This window comes from Xenopus tropicalis, chromosome 5 (genome assembly GCF_000004195.4).
Source record: "Xenopus tropicalis strain Nigerian chromosome 5, UCB_Xtro_10.0, whole genome shotgun sequence".
Classification (NCBI taxonomy): domain Eukaryota; kingdom Metazoa; phylum Chordata; class Amphibia; order Anura; family Pipidae; genus Xenopus; species Xenopus tropicalis.
Genome location: NC_030681.2, coordinates 122,342 through 137,162, shown reverse-complemented (window position 1 = coordinate 137,162; position 14,821 = coordinate 122,342). Strand labels below are relative to the sequence as shown.

General features: G+C 59.0%; 1 protein-coding gene across 4 annotated transcripts in view; it reads left to right on the top strand.

The window, feature by feature from the left end:
* Positions 1–11,256, top strand: part of LOC116410852 (ephrin type-B receptor 2) — a 51,393-nt gene extending 40,137 nt beyond the window's left edge. For all 4 annotated transcript variants that reach the window (XM_031902062.1, XM_031902065.1, XM_031902063.1 and 1 more), the window contains exon 13: positions 10,448–11,256. In XM_031902062.1, coding sequence (XP_031757922.1) covers positions 10,448–10,556 — 109 coding nt within the window. In that variant the 3' untranslated portion in view covers positions 10,557–11,256. The remainder of the gene's footprint in view (positions 1–10,447) is intronic.
* Positions 11,257–14,821: the final 3,565 nt, after the last annotated feature.

The window sequence follows — 14,821 nt, the reverse complement described above, 5'->3', positions numbered from 1 at the left end:
GTACCCCCCGCCTGCGGGTATATACAGCCCACAGTAATACCCCCCATTACCCTGGTACCCCCGCCTGCGGGTATATACAGCCCAGAGTAATACCCCCCCATTACCCTAGTACCCCCCGCCTGCGGGTATATACAGCCCAGAGTAATACCCCCCCATTACCCTAGTACCCCCCGCCTGCGGGTATATACAGCCCACAGTAATACCCCCCCATTACCCTGGTACCCCCGCCTGCGGGTATATACAGCCCAGAGTAATACCCCCCATTACCCTGGTACCCCCGCCTGCGGGTATATACAGCCCAGAGTAATACCCCCCCCGTAACCCTGGTACCCCCCCGCCTGCGGGTATATACAGCCCAGAGTAATACCCCCCGTAACCCTGGTACCCCCCGCCAGCGGGTATATACAGCCCAGAGTAATACCCCCCCGTAACCCTGGTACCCCCCCGCCTGCGGGTATATACAGCCCAGAGTAATACCCCCCCGTAACCCTGATACCCCCCCGCCAGCGGGTATATACAGCCCAGAGTAATACCCCCCATTACCCTGGTACCCCCACCTGCGGGTATATACAGCCCAGAGTAATACCCCCCCCCGTAACCCTGGTACCCCCGCCAGCGGGTATATACAGCCCAGAGTAATACCCCCCATTACCCTGGTAACCCCCACCTGCGGGTATATACAGCCCAGAGTAATACCCCCCGTAAGCCTGGTACCCCCCGCCAGCGGTATATACAGCCCAGAGTAATACCCCCCGTAACCCTGGTACCCCCGCCTGCGGGTATATACAGCCCAGAGTAATACCCCCCGTAACCCTGGTACCCCCGCCTGCGGGTATATACAGCCCAGAGTAATACCCCCCATTAACCTGGTACCCCCGCCTGCGGGTATATACAGCCCAGAGTAATACCCCCCCATTAACCTGGTACCCCCGCCTGCGGGTATATACAGCCCAGAGTAATACCCCCCCCGTAACCCTGGTACCCCCGCCTGTAGGTATATACAGCCCAGAGTAATACCCCCCATTACCCTAGTACCCCCCGCCTGCGGGTATATACAGCCCAGAGTAATACCCCCCATTGCCCTAGTACCCCCCGCCTGCGGGTATATACAGCCCACAGTAATACCCCCCATTACCCTAGTACCCCCCGCCTGCGGGTATATACAGCCCACAGTAATACCCCCATTACCCTGGTACCCCCGCCTGCGGGTATATACAGCCCAGAGTAATACCCCCCCATTACCCTAGTACCCCCGCCTGCGGGTATATACAGCCCAGAGTAATACCCCCCCATTACCCTAGTACCCCCCGCCTGCGGGTATATACAGCCCACAGTAATACCCCCCATTACCCTGGTACCCCCGCCTGCGGGTATATACAGCCCAGAGTAATACCCCCCCATTACCCTGGTACCCCCGCCTGCGGGTATATACAGCCCAGAGTAATACCCCCCCCGTAACCCTGGTACCCCCGCCTGCGGGTATATACAGCCCAGAGTAATACCCCCCACCTGCGGGTATATACAGCCCAGAGTAATACTCCCCCCGTAACCCTGGTACCCCCGCCTGCGGGTATATACAGCCCAGAGTAATACCCCCACCTGCGGGTATATACAGCCCAGAGTAATACCCCCACCTGCGGGTATATACAGCCTGGTACCCCCGCCTGCGGGTATATACAGCCCAGAGTAATACCCCCCATTGCCCTAGTACCCCCCGCCTGTAGGTATATACAGCCCAGAGTAATACCCCCCATTGCCCTAGTACCCCCCGCCTGTAGGTATATACAGCCCAGAGTAATACCCCCCATTGCCCTAGTACCCCCCGCCTGTAGGTATATACAGCCCAGAGTAATACCCCACCCTATACCCTCTCTTTCCTGGAAGCCCCAATACAGAATCTGGAAGCAGAAAGTCTGTCTTATTTGCCCCCCCCCCCCCCCACCGGGTCACATTCCTCAGATACCGGAGTCCAACCTCTTGGTACCGGCGCACAGGTGTCCCCCCCCCCCCCCCCCCCCCGTGAGAAAGGGAGGCTGGGGGGGCTGTGCCATACTCAGGGGATAATGCTGTTTGTTTGGGGGGGGGGCTGTGCCATACTCAGGGGATAATGCTGTTTGTTTGGGGGGGGGGCTGTGCCATACTCAGGGGATAATGCTGTTTGTTTGGGGGGGGGGGGCTGTGCCATACTCAGGGGATAATGCTGTTTGTTTGGGGGGGGGGGCTGTGCCATACTCAGGGGATAATGCTGTTTGTTTGGGGGGGGGGGCTGTGCCATACTCAGGGGATAATGCTGTTTGTTTGGGGGGGGGGGCTGTGCCATACTCAGGGGATAATGCTGTTTGTTTGGTGGGGGGGGGGGGCTGTGCCATACTCAGGGGATAATGCTGTTTGTTTGGGGGGGGGGGGCTGTGCCATACTCAGGGGATAATGCTGTTTGTTGGGGGGGGGGGCTGTGCCATACTCAGGGGATAATGCTGTTTGTTTGGGGGGGGGGCTGTGCCATACTCAGGGGATAATGCTGTTTGTTTGGGGGGGGGGGGCTGTGCCATACTCAGGGGATAATGCTGTTTGTTTGGGGGGGGGGGGGCTGTGCCATACTCAGGGGATAATGCTGTTTGTTTGGGGGGGGGGGGCTGTGCCATACTCAGGGGATAATGCTGTTTGTTGGGGGGGGGGGGCTGTGCCATACTCAGGTGATAATGCTGTTTGTTTGGGGGGGGGGGGGCTGTGCCATACTCAGGGGATAATGCTGTTTGTTGGGGGGGGGGGGGCTGTGCCATACTCAGGGGATAATGCTGTTTGTTTGGGGGGGGGGGCTGTGCCATACTCAGGGGATAATGCTGTTTGTTTGGGGGGGGGCTGTGCCATACTCAGGGGATAATGCTGTTTGTTTGGGGGGGGGGGGGCTGTGCCATACTCAGGGGATAATGCTGTTTGTTTGGGGGGGGCTGTGCAAAACTCAGGGGATAATGCTGTTTGTTGGGGGGGGGGGGGGCTGTGCCATACTCAGGGGATAATGCTGTTTGTTTGGGGGGGGGGGGGCTGTGCCATACTCAGGGGATAATGCTGTTTGTTTGGGGGGGGGGGGCTGTGCCATACTCAGGGGATAATGCTGTTTGTTTGGGGGGGGGGGGGCTGTGCCATACTCAGGGGATAATGCTGTTTGTTTGGGGGGGGGGGGCTGTGCCATACTCAGGGGATAATGCTGTTTGTTTGGGGGGGGGGGGCTGTGCCATACTCAGGGGATAATGCTGTTTGTTTGGGGGGGGGGGCTGTGCCATACTCAGGGGATAATGCTGTTTGTTTGGGGGGGGGGGCTGTGCCATACTCAGGGGATAATGCTGTTTGTTTGGGGGGGGGGGGGGCTGTGCCATACTCAGGGGATAATGCTGTTTGTTTGGGGGGGGGCTGTGACATACTCAGGGGATAATGCTGTTTGTTTGGGGGGGGGGGGCTGTGCCATACTCAGGGGATAATGCTGTTTGTTTGGGGGGGGGGGCTGTGCCATACTCAGGGGATAATGCTGTTTGTTTGGGGGGGGGGGGCTCTCCCTACTCACCTGCAGGGTTATAGATTTACTTGGGATACAGTGTTAAAGGGCAAGTAAACCATCCATGGAAAAAATGGCCTGAGGGGGGTGTGAGTCCTTTAAAGCCTCTTCTTGTGGCGCCTATGGCTCCGGGCACAGGGGGCAGAATTGGGGCAGTACTACTAACCCTGCCTGGCACACTGCCCGCTTGCCCCTGGCACAGGGAACATTCCTCATTCCGGCACATTCAGGGCTCGGCCCCCCCAGCCTCAGGCGCTGCCCCCCCGCCCCCCTCCCTTTGTCTTCTGAAAAGCAAATATTTGCCCTCTCACATGGAGTCTGGCAGGGAGGCACCCAGACACCCAGCTGCCTAATCTGCCCCTCTCCTACCAGCCCCCAGCTCCCAGCATGCCTCAGCCTCTCCGGGGGGGGGAGACCTCATATTCTTCCTCTGGGGTCTGAAATCAGGGGGTGTCTGGGGAAGTTTAGGATGTGGGAATTGGGGGGTATAGGGTGGAGCTGGGGGATATGAGGAATTGGGGGTATAGGGTGGAGCTGGGGGGGATATGCGGAATTGGGGGGTATAGGGTGGAGCTGGGGGAAATGAGGAATTGGGGGGTATAGGGTGGAGCTGGGGGAAATGAGGAATTGGGGGGGTATAGGGTGGAGCTGGGGGAAATGAGGAATTGGGGGGTATAGGGTGGAGCTGGGGGATATGAGGAATTGGGGGTATAGGGTGGAGCTGGGGGGGATATGCGGAATTGGGGGGTATAGGGTGGAGCTGGGGGAAATGAGGAATTGGGGGGTATAGGGTGGAGCTGGGGGAAATGAGGAATTGGGGGGTATAGGGTGGAGCTGGGGGAAATGAGGAATTGGGGGGTATAGGGTGGAGCTGGGGGAAATGAGGAATTGGGGGGTATAGGGTGGAGCTGGGGGAAATGAGGAATTGGGGGGGTATAGGGTGGAGCTGGGGGAAATGAGGAATTGGGGGGTATAGGGTGGAGCTGGGGGAAATGAGGAATTGGGGGGTATAGGGTGGAGCTGGGGGAAATGAGGAATTGGGGGGTATAGGGTGGAGCTGGGGGAAATGAGGAATTGGGGGGGTATAGGGTGGAGCTGGGGGAAATGAGGAATTGGGGGGTATAGGGTGGAGCTGGGGGAAATGAGGAATTGGGGGGGTATAGGGTGGAGCTGGGGGGGGGAAATGAGGAATTGGGGGGTATAGGGTGGAGTTGGGGGATATGAGGAATTGGGGGGGTATAGGGTTGAGCTGGGGGGGGATATGAGGAATTGGGGGGTATAGGGTGGAGCTGGGGGGGGATATGAGGAATTGGGGGGTATAGGGTGGAGCTGGGGGGCGGGAAATGAGGAATTGGGGGGTATAGGGTGGAGCTGGGGGATATGAGGAATTGGGGGGGTATAGGGTGGAGCTGGGGGGGGGAAATGAGGAATTGGGGGATATAGGGTGCAGCTGGGGGATATGAGGAATTGGGGGGGTATAGGGTTGAGCTGGGGGGGGATATGAGGAATTGGGGGGTATAGGGTGGAGCTGGGGGGGGATATGAGGAATTGGGGGGTATAGGGTGGAGCTGGGGGGGATATGAGGAATTGGGGGGTATAGGGTGGAGCTGGGGGGGGATATGAGGAATTGGGGGGTATAGGGTGGAGCTGGGGGGGGGGATATGAGGAATTGGGGGGTATAGGGTGGAGTTGGGGGGGATATGAGGAATTGGGGGTATAGGGTGGAGCTGGGGGGGATATGAGGAATTGGGGGTATAGGGTGGAGCTGGGGGGGGATATGAGGAATTGGGGGGTATAGGGTGGAGCAGGGGGGGGATATGAGGAATTGGGGGGTATAGGGGGGAGCTGGGGGGGGATATGAGGAATTGGGGGGTATAGGGGGGAGCTGGGGGGGGATATGAGGAATTGGGGGGGATATGAGGAATTGGGGGGGTATAGGGTGGAGCCGGGGGGGGATATGAGGAATTGGGGGGGATATGAGGAATTGGGGGGGTATAGGGTGGAGCCGGGGGGGGATATGAGGAATTGGGGGGTATAGGGGGGAGCTGGGGGGGGATATGAGGAATTGGGGGGGATATGAGGAATTGGGGGGGTATAGGGTGGAGCCGGGGGGGATATGAGGAATTGGGGGGTATAGGGGGGAGCTGGGGGGGGATATGAGGAATTGGGGGGGATATGAGGAATTGGGGGGGTATAGGGTGGAGCCGGGGGGGATATGAGGAATTGGGGGGTATAGGGTGGAGCTGGGGGGGATATGAGGAATTGGGGGGGTATAGGGTGGAGCTGGGGGGTAAGAGGAGTTACAGTATTAGGGGGAGCAGATGAGGGTGGGACAGATGGGCACCACAGGAGGCACAGCCTGGGGGGTATTTAGCCCCTAATACTGTTTCTCTCCCCCCCCAGGGACATACTGCGGGTCGGCCTGGGGGGTATTTAGCCCCTAATACTGTTTCTCTCCCCCCCCAGGGACATACTGCGGGTCGGCCTGGGGGGTATTTAGCCCTAATACTGTTTCTCTCCCCCCCGGGACATACTGCGGATCGGCCTGGGGGGTATTTAGCCCTAATACTGTTTCTCTCCCCCCCCAGGGACATACTGCGGGTCGTCCTGGGGGGTATTTAGCCCTAATACTGTTTCTCTCCCCCCCAGGGACATACTGCGGGTCGGCCTGGGGGGTATTTAGCCCCTAATACTGTTTCTCTCCCCCCCAGGGACATACTGCGGGTCGGCCTGGGGGGTATTTAGCCCCTAATACTGTTTCTCTCCCCCCCAGGGACATACTGCGGGTCGGCCTGGGGGGTATTTAGCCCCTAATACTGTTTCTCTCCCCCCCCCAGGGACATACTGCGGGTCGGCCTGGGGGGTATTTAGCCCCTAATACTGTTTTCTCTCCCCCCAGGGACATACTGCGGGTCGGCCTGGGGGGTATTTAGCCCTAATACTGTTTCTCTCCCCCCCAGGGACATACTGCGGGTCGGCCTGGGGGTATTTAGCCCCTAATACTGTTTCTCTCCCCCCCAGGGACATACTGCGGGTCGGCCTGGGGGTATTTAGCCCCTAATACTGTTTCTCTCCCCCCCAGGGACATACTGCGGGTCGGCCTGGGGGGTATTTAGCCCCTAATACTGTTTCTCTCCCCCCCAGGGACATCCTGCGGGTCGGCCTGGGGGTATTTAGCCCCTAATACTGTTTCTCTCCCCCCCAGGGACATACTGCGGGTCGGCCTGGGGGTATTTAGCCCTAATACTGTTTCTCTCCCCCCCAGGGACATACTGCGGGTCGGCCTGGGGGGGTATTTAGCCCCTAATACTGTTTCTCTCCCCCCCAGGGACATACTGCGGGTCGGCCTGGGGGGTATTTAGCCCTAATACTGTTTCTCTCCCCCCCAGGGACATACTGCGGGTCGGCCTGGGGGGTATTTAGCCCCTAATACTGTTTCTCTCCCCCCCCCAGGGACATACTGCGGGTCGGCCTGGGGGGTATTTAGCCCCTAATACTGTTTCTCTCCCCCCCAGGGACATACTGCGGGTCGGCCTGGGGGGTATTTAGCCCCTAATACTGTTTCTCTCCCCCCCAGGGACATACTGCGGGTCGGCCTGGGGGGTATTTAGCCCTAATACTGTTTCTCTCCCCCCCAGGGACATACTGCGGGTCGGCCTGGGGGGTATTTAGCCCCTAATACTGTTTCTCTCCCCCCCAGGGACATACTGCGGGTCGGCCTGGGGGGTATTTAGCCCCTAATACTGTTTCTCTCCCCCCCCAGGGACATACTGCGGGTCGGCCTGGGGGGTATTTAGCCCTAATACTGTTTCTCTCCCCCCCAGGGACATCCTGCGGGTCGGCCTGGGGGGTATTTAGCCCCTAATACTGTTTCTCTCCCCCCCCAGGGACATACTGCGGGTCGGCCTGGGGGGTATTTAGCCCCTAATACTGTTTCTCTCCCCCCCAGGGACATACTGCGGGTCGGCCTGGGGGGTATTTAGCCCTAATACTGTTTCTCTCCCCCCCAGGGACATACTGCGGGTCGGCCTGGGGGGTATTTAGCCCTAATACTGTTTCTCTCCCCCCCAGGGACATCCTGCGGGTCGGCCTGGGGGGTATTTAGCCCCTATACTGTTTCTCTCCCCCCCAGGGACATACTGCGGGTCGGCCTGGGGGTATTTAGCCCTAATACTGTTTCTCTCCCCCCCAGGGACATACTGCGGGTCGGCCTGGGGGGTATTTAGCCCTAATACTGTTTCTCTCCCCCCCAGGGACATCCTGCGGGTCGGCCTGGGGGGTATTTAGCCCTAATACTGTTTCTCTCCCCCCCAGGGACATACTGCGGGTCGGCCTGGGGGGTATTTAGCCCCTAATACTGTTTCTCTCCCCCCCCAGGGACATACTGCGGGTCGGCCTGGGGGGGTATTTAGCCCTAATACTGTTTCTCTCCCCCCAGGGACATACTGCGGGTCGGCCTGGGGGGTATTTAGCCCCTAATACTGTTTCTCTCCCCCCAGGGACATACTGCGGGTCGGCCTGGGGGGTATTTAGCCCCTAATACTGTTTCTCTCCCCCCAGGGACATACTGCGGGTCGGCCTGGGGGGTATTTAGCCCTAATACTGTTTCTCTCCCCCCCAGGGACATACTGCGGGTCGGCCTGGGGGGTATTTAGCCCCTAATACTGTTTCTCTCCCCCCCGGGACATACTGCGGGTCGGCCTGGGGGGTATTTAGCCCCTAATACTGTTTCTCTCCCCCCCAGGGACATACTGCGGGTCGGCCTGGGGGGTATTTAGCCCCTAATACTGTTTCTCTCCCCCCCAGGGACATACTGCGGGTCGGCCTGGGGGGTATTTAGCCCCTAATACTGTTTCTCTCCCCCCCAGGGACATACTGCGGGTCGGCCTGGGGGTATTTAGCCCCTAATACTGTTTCTCTCCCCCCCAGGGACATACTGCGGGTCGGCCTGGGGGGTATTTAGCCCCTAATACTGTTTCTCTCCCCCCCAGGGACATACTGCGGGTCGGCCTGGGGGGTATTTAGCCCTAATACTGTTTCTCTCCCCCCCAGGGACATACTGCGGGTCGGCCTGGGGGGTATTTAGCCCCTAATACTGTTTCTCTCCCCCCCAGGGACATACTGCGGGTCGGCCTGGGGGGTATTTAGCCCTAATACTGTTTCTCTCCCCCCCAGGGACATACTGCGGGTCGGCCTGGGGGGTATTTAGCCCCTAATACTGTTTCTCTCCCCCCCAGGGACATACTGCGGGTCGGCCTGGGGGGTATTTAGCCCTAATACTGTTTCTCTCCCCCCCAGGGACATACTGCGGGTCGGCCTGGGGGTATTAGCCCCTAATACTGTTTCTTCCCCCCCAGGGACATACTGCGGGTCGGCCTGGGGGGTATTTAGCCCCTAATACTGTTTCTCTCCCCCCAGGGACATACTGCGGGTCGGCCTGGGGGGTATTTAGCCCCTAATACTGTTTCTCTCCCCCCCAGGGACATACTGCGGGTCGGCCTGGGGGGTATTTAGCCCCTAATACTGTTTCTCTCCCCCCCAGGGACATACTGCGGGTCGGCCTGGGGGGTATTTAGCCCCTAATACTGTTTCTCTCCCCCCCAGGGACATACTGCGGGTCGGCCTGGGGGGTATTTAGCCCTAATACTGTTTCTCTCCCCCCCAGGGACATACTGCGGGTCGGCCTGGGGGGTATTTAGCCCTAATACTGTTTCTCTCCCCCCCAGGGACATCCTGCGGGTCGGCCTGGGGGGTATTTAGCCCTAATACTGTTTCTCTCCCCCCCCAGGGACATACTGCGGGTCGGCCTGGGGGGTATTTAGCCCCTAATACTGTTTCTCTCCCCCCCAGGGACATACTGCGGGTCGGCCTGGGGGGTATTTAGCCCTAATACTGTTTCTCTCCCCCCCAGGGACATACTGCGGGTCGGCCTGGGGGTATTTAGCCCCTAATACTGTTTTCTCTCCCCCCCAGGGACATACTGCGGGTCGGCCTGGGGGGTATTTAGCCCTAATACTGTTTCTCTCCCCCCAGGGACATACTGCGGGTCGGCCTGGGGGGTATTTAGCCCTAATACTGTTTCTCTCCCCCCCAGGGACATACTGCGGGTCGGCCTGGGGGTATTTAGCCCTAATACTGTTTCTCTCCCCCCCAGGGACATACTGCGGGTCGGCCTGGGGGGGTATTTAGCCCTAATACTGTTTCTCTCCCCCCCAGGGACATACTGCGGGTCGGCCTGGGGGTATTTAGCCCTAATACTGTTTCTCTCCCCCCCAGGACATACTGCGGGTCGGCGCTGGGGGGTATTTAGCCCCTAATACTGTTTCTCTCCCCCCCCCAGGGACATACTGCGGGTCGGCCTTGGGGGGTATTTAGCCCCTAATACTGTTTCTCTCCCCCCAGGGACATACTGCGGGTCGGCCTGGGGGTATTTAGCCCCTAATACTGTTTCTCTCCCCCCCAGGGACATACTGCGGGTCGGCCTGGGGGGTATTTAGCCCTAATACTGTTTCTCTCCCCCCCAGGGACATACTGCGGGTCAGGCCTGGGGGGTATTTAGCCCCTAAATACTGTTTCTCTCCCCCCCCAGGGACATACTGCGGTCGGCCTGGGGGTATTTAGCCCTAATACTGTTTCTCTCCCCCCCCAGGGACATCCTGCGGGTCGGCCTGGGGGGTATTTAGCCCCTAATACTGTTTCTCTCCCCCCCCAGGGACATACTGCGGGTCGGCCTGGGGGGTATTTAGCCCCTAATACTGTTTCTCTCCCCCCCAGGGACATCCTGCGGGTCGGCCTGGGGGGTATTTAGCCCCTAATACTGTTTCTCTCCCCCCCAGGGACATACTGCGGGTCGGCCTGGGGGGTATTTAGCCCTAATACTGTTTCTCTCCCCCCCAGGGACATACTGCGGGTCGGAGTGACATTGGCCGGGCACCAGAAGAAGATCCTGAACAGTATCCAGGTGATGAGGGCACAGATGAACCAGATCCAGTCAGTGGAAGTTTGATTGGTGCTTCCTTCCTCCTCCTCCTCCTCAGACTCCTCCCACCCTCTTTTCCCGAGCCTTCCCGCCTGGCCCCGCCCCTTCTTGGTGCCAGCCTATGGGGCACCGACAGCTGCAGAGGGTCCCACACCCCAAAGCACCCCGCCTACACAGCACGGCCCCTCCCCCTGCGGCAGAGGATCGGGGGGCGGCGGCAAAGGGAAAACCTCCAATAGTATTTCTTATGGATTTGTTTCATAAAGGCAAAAAGGGCTGAAGGTGGCGGAACGGGGGGTAAATACCCTGAACTGAGCGGCCTGGGGGGCAACACAATACTACGGACCATCCTTCTGCCCTTGGGCTGCAGAGCTTGCAATTGTCTGAGGGCACAGGAGGGGGGGCAATTCTACCATTAAATGGACTGATCTTATGGGGGGGGGGGGCGGAACCTTCTACTCAGCGGCAATGGTACAGAGACACTTCCTCCCCCCGCCCCGGGACACTTGGTACGTTCCGCCCCCCGGTGACATCATACATATCGCGTGTCAAGGCTGACGGCCAATGAGCTTCTCCGTTTCTGAGCGCGCCCGAGGGGCGGGAACTGCGAGCGTTTCTACATTTCTCCTCCTACTGTCGTCCGTGTCTTGGCTCCGCCCTCCTTTGTTTACACCAATCGGACTTTTTTTTAACTTGTTTTTAATTCTCGGAAAAGCGGAAAATTGCTTAAAAAACTCACAAAAAAGGACAAAAAAAAAACCGAACTGGACCCTGGTGGGCGGTCCTTCTGCCCGGTACCAGCTACTGGTGCACATCCGTCTTCTGCATTCCTATTGGCTAATGGACACCTGGGAGACATGGGTGCCCGCCCCTTTATAGGGGTTTATTATATAAGGGGTTTGTGGGGGAGGAACCCCGGGGTACAGGCCGGGCCCTTCTGGGGGTCCCACATACTCACTGTTCTGCCATTGGTACGGGGGGGGGGGTCTGTTCCCTTCCTCTAGGGGCCGCAGTGCATGTTGGGTAGATTTAGTCATTAGCAGCCCCTTTAGGCACCGCCCCCGAGGGGCCTGTCATGTGCCTAGTGCGCCATTTTGTGTTCCTGAGCCAACCCATTGGTGCCCGCCCCTAGGTGCCCCCACTCGGTGCCCTCCTTCCTGCCCACATGGGAGGTTCCGCCAAGAGACTGTGAGTTAGTGTCGCACTTACACCGTCACTTAGGGGCCCCTGGGTCACATGTCAGCAGCCTGAGGGGCCCAACACTTCTACTATATGTGCCATCCCCTGCCCGACTGGCCAATCACAGGAGTCCGAGCCCCAGTACCCACTGTATGTGCCATCCCCTGCCCGACTGGCCAATCACAGGAGTCCGAGCCCCAGTACCCACTGTATGTGCCATCCCCTGCCCGACTGGCCAATCACAGGAGTCCGAGCCCCAGTACCCACTGTATGTGCCATCCCCTGCCCGACTGGCCAATCACAGGAGTCTGTGCCCCAGTACCCACTGTATGTGCCATCCCCTGCCCGACTGGCCAATCACAGGAGTCCGAGCCCCAGTACCCACTGTATGTGCCATCCCCTGCCCGACTGGCCAATCACAGGAGTCTGTGCCCCCAGTACCCACTGTATGTGCCATCCCTCTGCCCGACTGGCCAATCACAGGAGTCCGATGCCCCAGTACCCACTGTATGTGCCATCCCCTGCCCGACTGGCCATCACAGGAGTCCGAGCCCCAGTACCCACTGTATGTGCCATCCCCTGCCCGACTGGCCAATCACAGGAGTCTGTGCCCCAGTACCTACTGTATGTGCCATCCCCTGCCCGACTGGCCAATCACAGGAGTCTGTGCCCCAGTACCTACTGTATGTGCCATCCCCTGCCCGACTGGCCAATCACAGGACTCTGTGCCCCATTACCCACTGTATGTGCCATCCCTGCCCGACTGGCCAATCACAGGAGTCTGTGCCCCAGTACCTACTGTATGTGCCATCCCCTGCCCGACTGGCCAATCACAGGAGTCTGTGCCCCAGTACCCACTGTATGTGCCATCCCCCTGCCCGACTGGCCAATCACAGGAGTCTGTGCCCCAGTACCTACTGTATGTGCCATCCCCTGCCCGACTGGCCAATCACAGGAGTCCAAGCCCCAGTACCCACTGTATGTGCCATCCCCTGCCCGACTGGCCAATCACAGGAGTCGAGCCCCAGTACCCACTGTATGTGCCATCCCCTGCCCGACTGGCCAATCACAGGAGTCTGTGCCCCAGTACCCCACTGTATGTGCCATCCCCTGCCCGACTGGCCAATCACAGGAGTCTGTGCCCCAGTACCCACTGTATGTGCCATCCCCTGCCCGACTGGCCAATCACAGGAGTCTGTGCCCCAGTACCCACTGTATGTGCCATCCCCTCCCCAACTGGCCAATCACAGGTGTCTGTGCCCCAGTACCTACTGTATGTGCCATCCCCTCCCCAACTGGCCAATCACAGGTGTCTGTGCCCCAGTACCCACTGTATGTGCCATCCCCTCCCCAACTGGCCAATCACAGGAGTCTGTGCCCCAGTACCCACTGTATGTGCCATCCCCTGCCCGACTGGCCAATCACAGGAGTCTGTGCCCCAGTACCCACTGTATGTGCCATCCCCTGCCCGACTGGCCAATCACAGGAGTCTGTGCCCCAGTACCCACTGTATGTGCCATCCCCTGCCCGACTGGCCAATCACAGGAGTCTGTGCCCCAGTACCCACTGTATGTGCCATCCCCTCCCCAACTGGCCAATCACAGGACTCTGTGCCCCAGTACCTACTGTATGTGCCATCCCCTGCCCGACTGGCCAATCACAGGAGTCCGGGCCCCAGTACCCACTGTATGTGCCATCCCCTGCCCGACTGGCCAATCACAGGAGTCCGGGCCCAGTACCCACTGTATGTGCCATCCCCTGCCCAACTGGCCAATCACAGGAGTCTGTGCCCCAGTACCCACTGTATGTGCCATCCCCTGCCCGACTGGCCAATCACAGGAGTCTGTGCCCCAGTACCCACTGTATGTGCCATCCCCTGCCCGACTGGCCAATCACAGGAGTCTGTGCCCCAGTACCCACTGTATGTGCCATCCCCTCCCCAACTGGCCAATCACAGGACTCTGTGCCCCAGTACCTACTGTATGTGCCATCCCCTGCCCGACTGGCCAATCACAGGAGTCCGGGCCCCAGTACCCACTGTATGTGCCATCCCCTGCCCGACTGGCCAATCACAGGAGTCCGGGCCCCAGTACCCACTGTGTCCCACATCCCTGGTGCACGTCCTCTCTCCCTCATTGGACGATTCAGGAGCTGGTAACAATCATACAAGACTTAATACTGATTCTGATTGGTTGCCCTGCAGCACTTAGCCCCTCCCCCATACAAACCCTCCCCTTGTAATATACGTAATTTATTGTCTGTTGGGGCATTTTATCTCATTGGGGCCCCTCAGAAACTTCCCTCAACAATCAGGGGCCCAACATGGCTGTCTCTTCTCCAGCCCCCAGTGCCCCCCCATAGAGTTCCCTCAACAATCAGGGGCCCAACATGGCTGTCTCTTCTCCAGCCCCCAGGGACCCCCCATAGAGTTCCCTCAACAATCAGGGGCCCAACATGGCTGTCTCTTCTCCAGCCCCCAGTGCCCCCCCATAGAGTTCCCTCAACAATCAGGGGCCCAACATGGCTGTCTCTTCTCCAGCCCCCAGTGCCCCCCCATAGAGTTCCCTCAACAATCAGGGGCCCAACATGGCTGTCTCTTCTCCAGCCCCCAGGGACCCCCCATAGAGTTCCCTCAACAATCAGGGGCCCAACATGGCTGTCTCTTCTCCAGCCCCCAGTGCCCCCCCATAGAGTTCCCTCAACAATCAGGGGCCCAACATGGCTGTCTCTTCTCCAGCCCCCAGGGACCCCCCATAGAGTTCCCTCAACAATCAGGGGCCCAACATGGCTGTCTCTTCTCCAGCCCCCAGTGACCCCCCATAGAGTTCCCTCAACAATCAGGGGCCCAACAGGGCCGTCTCTTCTCCAGCCCCCAGTGCCCCCCCATAGAGTTCCCTCAACAATCAGGGGCCCAACATGGCTGTCTCTTCTCCAGCCCCCAGGGACCCCCCATAGAGTTCCCTCAACAATCAGGGGCCCAACATGGCTGTCTCTTCATTCAACGAGTGAATTTTTGGGGGGTTTTCCATGTTGGAAGTGGAGCCCCCCCATGTGTAAGTACCCCCTGGCATTACCCCTTGCTGAGGTATCTCTCTCCAGTACCCGCTGAGCCC